Source organism: Chenopodium quinoa, unplaced genomic scaffold, assembly GCF_001683475.1.
Source record: "Chenopodium quinoa cultivar QQ74 unplaced genomic scaffold, ASM168347v1, whole genome shotgun sequence".
NCBI classification, from domain to species: Eukaryota; Viridiplantae; Streptophyta; class Magnoliopsida; order Caryophyllales; family Amaranthaceae; genus Chenopodium; species Chenopodium quinoa.
Window position 1 is genome coordinate 9497 of NW_018743909.1, and position 14516 is coordinate 24012.

General features: G+C 35.2%; 1 protein-coding gene and 1 pseudogene across 1 annotated transcript; both read right to left on the reverse strand.

The window, feature by feature from the left end:
• Positions 1-755: 755 nt before the first annotated feature.
• LOC110687014 lies at positions 756-1594 on the reverse strand (annotated as a pseudogene).
• A 7844-nt stretch (positions 1595-9438) lies between these two features.
• On the reverse strand, positions 9439-10445 carry LOC110687015 (miraculin-like). The gene has a single exon (XM_021863649.1). It carries the CDS (start codon positions 10390-10392, stop codon positions 9697-9699), a length of 696 nt encoding a protein of 231 aa, XP_021719341.1. The 5' UTR covers positions 10393-10445; the 3' UTR covers positions 9439-9696.
• Between the last annotated feature and the right edge of the window lie 4071 nt (positions 10446-14516).

Consider the following 14516-nt stretch of genomic DNA (forward strand, 5'->3'; position numbering starts at 1 on the left):
TTTCGAGAGGTCATGTTTACAAGGAAATAGATGCGGTCAATAATTTCCACCTATTGGACTATCATTATTTTTATCATTAATGTACCCTAATTGTGGCCCGTGATATTTTGGAGAACTTGTGGACATACAATAATTCCCCATATATTAAAATACCATTATTAAATTAACTAGAGACATGGTGTTTGAAACTGTGAATTAGAGGTAACAAAATCTAACTCGTGTGACCTGATTTATTCTGATCGACTCGAAAAAAAATCATGTTTTAAATTTCTACTCATATGAATACAATAATTTAGCATGACTTAATTTGAAATAGATATAACTCGACCTGATCCAATATCACCCAGTCCGACGCATATACTTGAATTGACATCTAATTGTTGTCTTTGGACCACTACATATCCACAATAAAAGCTCAAAAATATATGAGGCCAATAAATGTTATGTGTACGACGTCTAATTTATATCATTTTATGTTGAATAACATTGTTAAATTTATGTGTACAAAGTACCATTCATATCAATTTTTAGCCAATATTTTATTTGCACTAATCTATTTAACTCCTTTTATATTTGAAAGTGACATATTTTCTCAATGTGACTATTTTTTTTTTTTAAAGTATTATACTTTATTTTTTAATAAAATACTACGAAATACGAAGTACATTTTATCATTAATTTTTCTTATATCAATGTCCTCTCATTATTAAGCTTCTCTAATACTACAAAAATACATTCATAATTAAGTAATCAAATGAAGAGAAATTTCCAAGATGAAATTCTTTTATTGATAAGATCAACATCATACATTATTGTTCTTCATACAACCTTCTTAACAATCTATATGCTTAAGTACATGCGTAGCAACACTTAAACTTTAATGAAACTTAGAATGTGGAAGAAGTCTGCCCTTCTTGGAACTAGACCTAACCACAACAAACGGTAGTCATCTGTGCCCGAAGTAGCGTCAATAACGCCACATACGATATCTTTCTTAGCTGCAAACCCATTGATTGTACTACTAGACGGACAATATTCGAGCTGGTAAAACTCCGAACTAGCAATACTTTTCTCTATCTTGAACCAATTAGCTGCGGTCTGAGGGCTCGGGTTTCCAATACCACCTCCGGTAGACAAGTGGATTTTCACCGGAGTTGGCGTCGGGGGTAAGTTGCCATGCCCCTTGCGAGCAGACGCTAGAGGAGGTATTGAACATTATGTTAAGGTCAGAGGAAATGTGGATGTGTTTTTTGTGATGGGTCTGATGGTAGGAATGTATATGGGGATTCGCCGTACCAGCCTTCGGCTAATTGGGCTACGTATTGAGGGCATTCGGGCTGGTTTGGTTTGGATGCCGCGACTATGCCACCTCCTATTCTGACTTTTGAAAGTTCTGTACGGACGTAATAAAATGAGCCTACTTCGAGTGGGTTCCCTTCTACATCTAGAACAAGGGAGTCTACGTCGTTGGCGGCTGTGGTTGATGTAACGATGGAAAGAGAGAAAATTAGGAGGATTGTGGTTGAAAGTTGGGAATAAAGATTAGCCATTTTTTTGGGTTTTGTTCGTTTTTTTACTTTAGAAGTTTGTGAAGAAAAGCACTAGTACTCTAGAGCTTATTTATAAAAAATGCTAAGTAAACCAACTAGTGTTTGATCTGTGCACCCAGGTGCACCATGCGTTTGGTGTACTCGGTAAAACTAAAAAAGACAGAAAGAACATACATATGAAAATAAAAAACATACTACTATTTGAAAAAGAATATACTTGTATTTGAAAAAAGAACATACCTGTGTATGACAAAAATATATGTTTGTGTTTGACAAAGAACATAATATTTCAAAGAACATAAAGTTTTTATTGAAAGAACATGATATATATTAAAGAACATGATAAAGTTTTTATCATGGTTACATAGGTGGTTGAATTTAACATTTTTTTTCATGCACGTACATTAAAGAAAAATATCGTATAATGTAAAGAACATATAGTTCAAACTCAAAGAACATATTATGCTCGCGTTTTTTATAAATGGCTATAATATATTTTTAAAATATGCAAATGTTCTTTCCAAGTGCACCACGTCCATTCCAGATGTTCAATAAAAATTTCATTGACACCTATAAATTACTAGTAACTAAAGTATAAAATCACGGGGGTTCAATATCATAAACATGAGAATTAAATTATCAAGCTATCCCTTGTTTATTAAAATTAACAAAAAATTAAAATGCTAACTGTTAATCAAACACATTTTTTTTAAATGGCAGTCATCCTTAAAATGACTATCAATCACTATACTTAATTCCCATTGACCTAGTTATTTTTTTTTATTATTTTTTTATATTTGCTTCTCAAACTTAAGATATGATTTGTCTAAAAAAAAAAAAACTAAAGAAATGTATTTTTTTTTTAAATCATTTTTTTCAAAAATTAATTATAAAAAGTAAATTTTGCAATAAAACCACCTTTAAATAAATCTCGTTTTTTTTTTGCATATAACCACCTTTAAAACAATGTTGTAAAAGACCATAAATTTTAAAAATTTTGGTTGCAACTTGTCACCATTTCAATGTAAAACAATTGATAAATTTAGCTAAAAAAGTTGTAATTTTGAAAATATTAAACTAATGGTCAAAAGGGTGCATCTGTGACAATTAATAATGCAGAAGCGAGTAACATAATCAAACAAAGGGATTATATATTTTGAGCATTGGTGTGTTACACATATGATATAAAAATGATTTAACACAAGAATGTAATAAGAGCAACACTTGAGTTTTATTATTAATCAACCGACGAATTTGTGCACATTACATACATAGCATGGAACATCAAACATTGGCCATATTAAATCAAACATTACATAATCTGTGAAGTTTGTGTTAAAGCTTTTCTGAAACGAAAGGTAAATTTAAGATTAAAATCAGTATTCATGCCCAAAAGTCCATTCTCAAAGATTCCAGCAAGTTTGCATATGACGTTGTCACAATGGAATATCTCATATTCATTTGGTTGGACATCGCTGAATGGTAATGTTATACTGAATGGACTAGGCCCGAGCGACTCAGTAGTACCCGCAGCCACATAGATTTGGCCGGTTGCATTATCCGTGGTTAATCGCCACGCTAGTGGCTTCGTGCAGGTGGTAGTGTCGTCAACAACATAGAATTCAGTTGGACCAAACGGAAGGTACTTTGAGCTTATTGGAGAAGTGATTTTGAAAGGGTGGCCAATAGATGAACCATCTTTCTCTTGGGCTATAAAGAGAGGGCACGCCAAGGTTTGTGGTTTTTGTGCCACGGCGAGGCCTCCACCATTGGTGGCGATGATGTAATATGTTCCGCCATTTAGCATTGGTTCACCATCCTCGTCCGTGATATAAGCAAACCAGGCAGCCATGGTTGGAGGAGGAAAGAGTTGGAGCAAAAGAAGAGCGGTTATTGCAATTGCTGGTTGGAGAAAGGTACTCATTTTCTAAAGATTTTTTGAGCTTTGGTTGTTAAATTGTTTGAAGTATTTTGGAAAAGTAGGAGCTTGTAAAATGATATTTATAAGAGGCTCCAAGCTCCAACGAATAAAACTAGAAAATTTTAAATGTTAGTTACTCCCTCTCTTCTAATTACATGATCACTACACCAGCTTTTGCCCGAATTGTTATTATTTTATGTCAATAAGTAGCTTAGGACCAGTAACATGCACGATTATTACTGAATTATTATTTTTTGTTATCTTAATCCTAAAATACAAAAAATATAACATTAAGCTTTATTTATGTAAAATATGCATAAAAATTTGAGTACAAAATAGGGAAATATATTATAAACGTTATACAACAATAAAAGGTTTAAATAAAATAAATTTTGTCGATTTGTACTCAATTTTGTATGACAAACCCTGATAGAAAAAAATAAATTTCTTTAAATTTTATTAATAAAGTGCTAAATAAATTATATTAAGAAAATTTGAATTTTAACACCATAAAAAACGGAAAAATGGATTTTCTAAAAAAAAAAAACTTTTATTTTAACACCACAAATTTTTTTAAGAAAATTGAGTTTACCATCGTCCAAAAATCTGTTAAGTGAGGTCCATTGTGCCACATGTCGTCATATTATTAGTTTTAAAAAAATTAAAAAAAAAAACCCTAAATTACCGAGCCAACCCCATCCCCACCACAAACAGGGCAGCGTCGGCCATTACCCCACCCCAAACACCACCGTTTCTAGCCCAGCCGCCGCAAACTCCGTCTCCTCCCTTTACCCCTACCCAAAATCGAATAAACCTCCTAATGACCGCTTAAAATGGGCGTGTCGTTTTTCAAACCACCCAAAATCGACCACCACTTACGGCAACTAACGGTCGAAAGTGACCCTAAGTGGTCGTCTCGACCATACATTGGTCTTTTTTGGCCCTTAAAACCTGTTTTTGGTGGTGGTTTGAGTGGTTCGAAAAACAACCACCCGTTTTTTGTGGTTGTTTGGGCAAGGTTGCTGGTTTTAGAGAGGTGGAAAAGGAGGGGGTAGAGAATCTGGTGGCTTTGGCAGGGAGTAGGGGTGTTTGATTGGGTGGGGAAGTGATCGGTGCTGCCTAGCTGGCGGTGGGGACCTGGGCTAATTTAGGGTTTTTTTAATTATTTTTTTGTCAATAATATGCTGACACGTAAGCAATGTGGAGCCCATTAACGGATTTCATCCATGAAGTAGTTAAGTGATGGTAAAAAACAAATTTTAAACTTTTAGTGGTGTTAAAATAAAAGGTGGATTTTTTTTTTTTTGTTGTTGTAGTGTTAAAATCCATTTTTTTCGTTTTTTTGTGGTGTTAAAATTTAAATTTTCCATTAAATTATCTTGATTGTTACATAAGTTAATTTTTAATTTTTTAATGATTCAGTAATGTTTATAAGTAATAAGTACAAATTATATGGTCAAATAAATATAAAAATAAAACATTACTTATATATTTGCATTGCAAAGTTTCATATGCATCTTTTACAACATTCTTTTTAGTGTATGTATTTCACTATGTGATCCAACATGTAATATATTTTGTTAAAAATGATATCTATTATTAAATCATCATATTTGATTTAATCTTTCTATAAGGTGACCGATAATAGTAAATTTTGCTGAAAAATTAAAATTGTCATTTTATGTATTGAATTTATATGTATTTGAAGATTTAATTTAAAATTTTTTATCAGCAATATATGGAATGATATAATCTTTGGTTATAATTTTTACACATTTTCTACAATACAAATGACATAAATCTTTATTGTTGTTGTAACATATATCTTGTGTAATTAGGTTTCTCATAATTAGGGTTGTACACACCTATATATATTGATTAATGAGAATACTCCAACTAAGGAGAATTACACTATTCTACATGGTATCAGATTCCTCTTAGGGTTTTATTTTCTCTCTTTTCCCCAAAACCCTATTCAATCTCTTAGACCTCCATAGCCGTCCATCTCCTCCTCCTACCCGTACTTCCAGCCCTCCTTGGCCGGTGACGATGACTCTGCTCTCCCTCATTCTCCTCCCAAAACCAGCCCCTTCCACCCGGCTTTTGCCGTCAGCAACATCAAATCCCTTATGCCCGTGACTCTTGATCACGAGGACGCCCAATATGCTACTTGGGTTGAACTTTTCCAAATTCATGCTTGTGCCTACAATGTTCTTGACCACATTGATGAGAAGGTGAAGCGTCCAAAGGATATTGATGATGAAACGTGGAAGAGATTAGATGTACTTGTTAAGCAATGGATATACACCACTATTTCCAAAGATCTTGTTAATACCATCATGAAACCGGGTGCTACGGCTCAGGAATTATGGAGCCGACTCGAGGAGTTGTTAAAAATGATATCTATTATTAAATCATCATATTTGATTTAATCTTTCTATAAGGTGACCGATAATAGTAAATTTTGCTGAAAAATTAAAATTGTCATTTTTATGTATTGAATTTATATGTATTTGAAGATTTAATTTAAAATTTTTTATCAGCAATATATGGAATAATATAATCTTTGGTTATAATTTTTACACATTTTCTACAATACAAATGACATAAATCTTTATTGTTGTTGTTGTTGTTCATTGTGCTCAAATAGGAAGGTTATATTATAATAATATGTTAAATATAATTCTAAGAAGATTTGACTAAATAAAATAGAGGGAAAAAAAACAGCAACAGAAAGTGACACTTGTCAATTCTGGTGTCTTTTTTAGTATTATGCAATTATGTAATGTAATGTAAATGTAAATGTAATTGATATATAATAAATAATATGTGTACTCGGTAAGATATACATAGTAAAAGATATTGGATAATATTGTATGCAATAAAAAGAAATGGAAAATATGTGAATATATTTTGTAATAAGTAAATCACAATTATATGATTTAGTGAATATTTTTTATTTTTTTAAGCATGTGAATCAGAATTATTGGAAAGAAGTGAATATTTTTTTATAAGGAAGTGAATAAAAAAATGTTTTGGAGGGAAATAAAATGCACCAAGAAGTAACACATATCATTCTTGGTGTCTGTTTTATTAATTATGTTATTGATTGATTGATTTTATTATTCAGTATTTCTTCAATCCTATCAAGCAAGGTTTGATTTAGTGGGAAAATTTACATCTTACGGCAATCAAATTTTATATTCTATTGAAGGTACGTTAGGGAGGAGATTCCTATACCCTTTATCCTAACTCCCAATGACCTAACCTTTAATTTGGATTGGATTGACCTATTTTCTTACCACTAAATCCGCTTCACTTTTATATGGATTCACGTGGTGGATTATAGGGCTTGGGATAGACTTTAATCAATCGCAAGACTTGAGGGTTCAATTTTGAAATCCCGATCAAAAGTGTTAGTTTAATTGCAAAAACTATAATAATCGCAAGCTCACAATTAAATCAACAATTTAATCAATTCAAACAATCATAAACACTCTTTCTGAATTTTATTAACGAAAGAAAATATATTTATAGGACATATATCCCACACTAACTAGAGTTCTAAAAGATAAAAACTAATTATTCTATTGTAGTTGTGAAACAAAGATCACAATAAGATCTAAAATATCTTATCATAAAACTATAACTAACAAATCATAGATAATCTAAAACTCTCCATAATCCTAATTTGACGAACCAAATTGAATAAAAAAAACTAGTTTTAATCTTAATCTGTAAAATACTCCAGACCCAATAACTAATCTAGCTTGAGTACCCACTTTGTTCCCACATCACACTTGTTGACTTGTATACAAATGGTGTAACATTTAAACCATATACAATATGGAGTATTTCACGAGATATTTTTTGTAAACGGATTTTTAAAAATTTATTTTTTATAGAAAAATTATGGGGTTAGCATATACCCCTCGGGGTACAATTAAAGTAGGCCACTGGTCACCGAAGAAGACAAGAATGTTGGCTTGTTGCTTATGCTAGCTAGTGGCCATGTACAGCGATAGGATGACTCGGAAAGATTTTTGGATCACAATTGTTTAATGTTATAACCATATTCACAATAGATTTTTTGTAAATAAGAATGTTGGCTTTTTGCTAATGCTAAGCCGTGTAGTGACATGTACAAGTTATAGGATGAAACTTAGTTTTCATTGTGTACTACATTTGCAATAACAAAAACGTGGATTTTTGGACCACAATTGTGCGATGCTTAAACCATATACAGTACGGAGTATTTCACGTACAAGAGATTTTTTATAAACAGTTTTTGTTTTTTCTTTTTATAAAAAATTTACAGGGGTAACACGTGTACAATGTAGGTCCGTTAGTGATGACCCAGTAGATAAGAATGTTTGCTTGTTGCTAATGCTAGCTGAAGGCCAGGTAGCGACATGTACAGTGATAGGATGAAATTAGTTTTCATTTTAATACATTTGCAATAACAAAAATGCGCGTGGATATGTATATTTACCTATGTACTCAGAAAGATTTTTTGACCACAATTGTGTAAAGACGGTAAAGTTTATAAAGTTTTTTAAGAGAATTTTTTTATTTTCTTTTTTATAGGGGTAGCACAGTGATTGGCTTGTTGCTAAAGCTAGCTAGAGACAAGTAGCGACATGTCAAAACTCAATAAGATTGGTATTCACCTCGCACAAACTAGATAGATTTTCATTGTAATAGAGTAAAAAACATATTTTTGAGCATCAATCGTTAGCTGAACCTTTTGGTTAACTTGACCTGTTAATACATTGGATTAAGCATAAGCCATGTCAAAGATGAGTTTATAGTACATGTACAAAGTTACCTTACAAAGTTACAAGTCATGTGGGATTGCATTCTAAATTTGTGATTTTGAGTTAAGTCGTCCACCAAATTTTGAATTAATCACTCTCCCTTCTTTTACTGTCACAATTATTAACAATTCGCTAGATATTTAAAGATTAATCATCAAGACGTCAATAACCCCTTCTCATATCCTTTCAACTCGTTATAATAATTGTAGTATTTCTTCTGTATTAACTATGTTGTTACAATATCTAATTCAACCTAATCTATCTTGACCTAACCATGATTTTTACCTCACTAAACCAACATAGTTTTACAACAATCTTATATTAACCTAAATTTTTTTTTAACTTAAACATAATTACTTCGATTCATGTAATTATTTATTTAATTAATTGCTAAGAACTTTTTTTACTTAAATATGACACAACAACATGTGGCCATCCTCAATTTATCTATAATTAGTTCATTTCTTATTGTCTAATTTATATAGATATGGTAAGGTATTGACAAATTGTGACTTAAAAGATAAAACTTATACATGACGGACCTAATATACTAACAAAACTAAGAAATATTAATGACACAATATGAAAGATAATACATAAAAGACCTAATAGTGACCCAATGATAAGGTATTAACTCAATAATTACCCTGGTTTAATAATGCCCTTATTTAAATATATAATTTGGTCATGTTGACCCAAATTTAGACAAACTCAATGCAATAAGGTTTTGAATTGGGTCGGAATTGACTTAATAATGACTCAGTTGTATCATAATCAAACTAAAATGAATAAAAATCATTTGAACCGTAATCAATCCCACCCAAAGTCATTTGACCCAAAATTAATCCAATCCAGCTAATATAAGTTTGAGCTCGATACGAATTTATCAGAAGCGAATATGAATGAAGTTGACCCAACCAAAACACAACGCTAAATCGATTGATCTTTACCCGATCCTAACCGAGGTGGGTAAAAATGGTAACTTAGATATTTTATTACTTAATGTAGAAATATGTTTGGTAAATAGATGATTATTTAAAGCTGATTGATTATGTAAAATGATCAATAAGCCAATTGTGGGGTAATTAGTTCATATACTATTTTTTTTCTTAAATGAGGGTATAAGTATCATTTCACTATAAGAATTGAATAAACTAATTAAAAAAGCCCCTAAAATGAGCTTTTTGAAAAAGAGCTTATTTAGTAGAATAACCTCTTTAAATAAGCTTCCCATCAAACACCTTGAATTAGCTTATTTATAAAGTACGTTGGAGCTAGTAAGATATTTATAACGATAACATGTCGTACATTATTGTTCTTCATAAAACCTTCTTAATCAAGAACATTATATATAATGATGAGTACATGCGTAGTAATGCACTTTGGAGCGAGGAAGACGCCGCGGCAATTAAGCTTTAATGAAAAAAAACATTAGGCCAGTACTGAAATAATCATCTGGCCTTATTGGAAATAGACTTAACCAAATCATACGGTGGTCATCTGTGAGATTATCAATACTACCATCGATAGCCCCGCATACTATATCTTTCTTGGTTGCAAACGCATCGATCGTATTACTTGATGGACAGTACTCGAGTTGGTAAAACCCCGGATCACCTCTTCTTTTCTCTATCTTGAACCAATTGGCGGCGGTCTGAGGGCTCGGGTTTCCAATACCACCTCCGGTAGACAAGAAGAGATCACCGGAGTTGGCATCGGGGGTAAGTTGCCATGCCCCTTGCGAGCAGGCACTAAATGAGTTGTTGAAGACTACGTTGACGTCTGAGGAAATGTGGACATGTTTATGTGATGGGTCTGATGGGAGGAACTTTATTGGGGATTCGCGGTACCAGCCTTCGCCTAATTGGGCTACGTATTGAGGGCATTCGGGTTGGTTTGGTTTGGATGCCGCGACTATGCCACCTCCCCATCTAAATGTTGACTGGGGAGTACGGACGTAGTAAAATGAACCTACTTCGAGTGGGTTCCCTTCGATATCTAGGACAAGGGAGTCTACGTTGTTGGCGGTTGTGGCTGAAGAAACCATGGAAATAGAGAACATAAGGAGGATTGTGGTGTAAAGTTGGAGATAAAAATTAGCCATCTTTTTAGTGTTTGTTCGTTCTTTATTTTTGGAGTTTGAAATATGATGTAAACAAGAGCTCTGGAACTTAAATATATATAAAAAAAAAAAAAAAAAAAAAAAAGCTATGTAAACCACCTCACATTTCTTCAGACCTCAACATTTGAAAATTCTATTACCAAAAATTTTAAAATTGTACTGTTGTGATTTAATGATTTTTAAATTATTTTTAAATGCTAAAATTTATTTTTCTCATTTTAGGAATTCGTTGTAAATATTTGAAAATTAGTCATTCTAATTTTTTATTTTTTTCAATATATATTATTTTCTTTACAATATATAACAACTTTGTTTCTGTTTTATTTATTTATTTATATATATATATACCGATACATGGTGCACTCGGGTGCAGGGATGGATACAGCTAACACCAAGGGTATGTATGTGCATAACCTACATGTGCATTAAAATAAAATTTATAGCAGCTTTATGGCAAACCATTAAGCGTAGCTAGCTGTTTATCTAATTGTCTATTAAGCGTTATGTTGTGCGACAGCGGAAGCAAAGGTCGAAAACAAACAAGAAAACAATAAAGAAATTCAATGCAAACAATAAGAACAACACCAAGAATTTACGTGGTTCACTATCGATGTGATAGCTACGTCCACGGGCACCGAGATCGAATGATTTCACTATAAACTGCAAAGATTACAAAGATGATTCTTGTATTTCTCAAGAACGGCTTTCACTCTCTCTCTCTTAACCCTAATACTGATATTAGGGAGGTTTTATATTAATCCCTAATTAAAAGATACTTGGGCAAAAAAATAATAAAATAAGATAACCTAAAACCGCAAAATCCGCGTTCCGTATTTTTCCTTCTCCGCCCGGTCAGACCGGGCAAGGTCTGCCCGATCGGGCGCGAGAATAAGACTCCATACGAATGCTTCAACGTATCCAACCCCCACCGCCCGGTCAGACCGGGCAAGGTCTGCCCGATCGGGCGAAGGCTCGCCCGGTCGGGCGAAGGCTCGCCCGGTCGGGCGCGAGAGCAGCTTCTTCAACGAATTTGCCAGGCACCTCTTCTTCTTCCGCCCGGTCAGACCGGGCAATGTCCGCCCGATCGGGCGGACAAAGCTACGAAGTACGAGTCACCTAATATACTTATCAACAATCTCCACCTTGACGAGAACTCGTAGTCAGCAAACGACCCCATCAAGACATAGTGAAAAAACATCTCAAGCCAAACCCGATGCAGGACTCATGCATAAGCCATACATCCCGATAAGTCTTCAACCAAGACCCATCACATACTCGTCTCCAAGTATAACAACTCATAATGCTCCACCTGCATCACAAGCCCCGGGCAAGCTCCACCTTAAGGCCAACACACCTACACCAGGAGCTCCCCAACTTCGCCCCTCAGGGCCTACTACATCACGTAGTAATCAATATTTAGCAAGTCTAAGCAATGTTTAAACTTGCTAAACGGAACAGGCTTAGTGAAGAAATCAGCCGGGTTGTCAGCAGTCCCAATCTTCTTCACCTTAATCCTCTTGTCAGTACGTAAGAAATGATACCTGACATCAATGTGCTTCGTCCGATCATGGTGTACTTGATCTTTAGCTAAGCAAATCGCACTTAGACTATCACAATACACTGTAGCAAAATCCTGTGCAATACCCAGTTCACCTACTAGGCCTTTGAGCCAAATAGACTCCTTAGCTGCAGAAGTTAGAGCCATATACTCAGCTTCAGTAGTTGACAACGTAACTGATGACTGCAATGTAGACTTCCAACTAACCACAGAACCACCCAAAGTGAACACATAACCAGTCACAGACCTCCTGGTATCCACATCAGCTGCATAATCAGAATCACTGTACCCAGTGACCAAGCATTCCTTACCATTCCCGTACACAAGACCAATATCAGTTGTCCCTCTCAGGTAGCGAAAAATCCTTTTCACCCCTTGCCAGTGTTCCCTCCCAGGTCGAGCCATAAACCTGCTTACAACACTAACAGCATGCGCAATATCCGGCCTAGTACAGACCATAGCATACATCAAACAACCAACCGCGTTTGCATATGGAACTCTAGACATATAAGACAACTCCTCCTCTGATTGAGGTGACATAGACAAAGACAACTTACAACTAACAGTAGTTGGCGTACTTATAGGCTTCGATTTTTCCATCCCAAAACGAGACAAAATCTTTTCAATGTAGCTTTTCTGAGTCAAGAAAAGCTTACCTCTAGCCCGATCCCTGTAGATCTCCATACCCAAAATCTTCCTAGCTGCACCCAAGTCTTTCATGTCAAACTCCGAGTTAAGCATCTCCTTTAATCTAGCAATATCAGATTTATTCTTTGTGGCAACCAACATGTCATCAACATATAATAAAAGATAAATCATGGAACCATTATCCAGCTTACTATGATACACACAGCAATCATATGAATTCCTGTCAAAACCTTGTGAAACCATAAAAGAATCAAACCTTTTGTACCACTGTCGGGGGGATTGCTTAAGTCCATACAATGACTTTAGCAATCTGCAGGCATAGTGTTCCTTTCCAGGAGCTTCGAATCCTTCGGGCTGCTTCATCAGAATCTCCTCCTCCAAATCGCCATGAAGGAAAGCCGTTTTAACATCCAACTGCTCCAGCTCAAGATCAAAATGTGCTACAATTGACAATAACACACGGATAGAAGTATGTCGAACCACAGGTGAGAATATCTCAACAAAATCAACCCCTTCTACCTGACTGAACCCCTTAGCAACTAGCCTAGCCTTAAAACGTATTTGCTCAGTTTCCGACAACCCTTCTTTCTTCTTGTAAATCCATTTACAACCCACAAGCTTCCTCCCTTCCGGTACCTTTACCAGTTCCCACACTCTGTTCTTGTAAAGGAACTGCATCTCTTCACCCATTGCGGCAAGCCATTGCGCAGACTCACTACAACTAATTGCTTGTTTATATGTGGCAGGTTCAAATGACTCTACATCATCAGCTACACTCAATGCATAACCTGTCATCGCATCAACACAGCAATTTCTTCCCTCCATCTCTTCAATCAATCTAACAGGCTTCTTGATAACTCGTTTAGGCATCTCAAGAATGGTGTCAGGTTGACTAGATGACCCCTGATTAGATTGCTCCACCTCATCCCCAGAGTTAGAATGAGTAGGAGTAATCTCAGGTTCAGGAGTACCCGGCACTGGAACATCAGCATCATCATCAATATATTGTACCCGAGGTAAATCAGCAATGGTAGACTGATGTACCTCAAGTACCCCATCTGTCTGTAATAAATTGTCTCCTTCCCTTCTCAAATCTGAAATCTCTGCATTTTTAATTGAATACATGGTGTTTTCATCGAAAGTAACATCCCTACTAAGAATGACCCGACCCTCCGAAGGTGAAAAAATTCTAAACCCCTTCACACCATCCCCGTACCCAACAAAACACCCCTTCTTGGCTCGTGGATCCAGCTTACCCTCAATAACATGATAATAAGCAACACAACCAAAAATCTTCAAATTCGAAAAATTAGGCAACTTACCACTCCAGATCTCAAACGGAATCTTGGAATCAATTCCAGAATGAGGACCCCTATTAATGACATAACAAGCTGTTAACACAGCTTCACTCCAGTACCTCCTCCCAAGCCCTGCATTAGAGAGCATGCATCGGACTCTCTCTAGCAGTGTCTGATTAACCCGTTCTGCTACACCGTTCTGCTGTGGTGTCTTCCTGACAGTATGATGCCGACCTATACCCTCATCTGCACAGAACTGATTAAACTCGTCTTTGCAAAACTCTAGCCCATTGTCCGTTCGTAGCTTCTTGATCTTCCTTCCTTGTCGATTTTCCACCAAAGCTTTCCATTGCTTGAAAACTTTGAAGGCCTCATCCTTTGACTTAAGCAACCTAAGCCATGTGTATCGGGACTTGTCATCAACAAATGACACAAAATAGTGGTAACCTCCCATACCTTCAACTCTAGATGGACCCCAGCAATCTGAATGGATGTAATCGAGCACTGCATCAGTAATGTGAGCACCCTTGCTGAACTTTGACCTGTGTTTCTTACCAAACACACAATGCTCACAAAATTCAAGGTTGGCAACCTTGACCCCG

Excerpts from the sequence above, each read along its gene's own strand:
- LOC110687015 (XM_021863649.1), bottom strand. The coding sequence starts at position 10,392 with ATGGCTAATTTTTATCTCCAACTTTACACCACAATCCTCCTTATGTTC.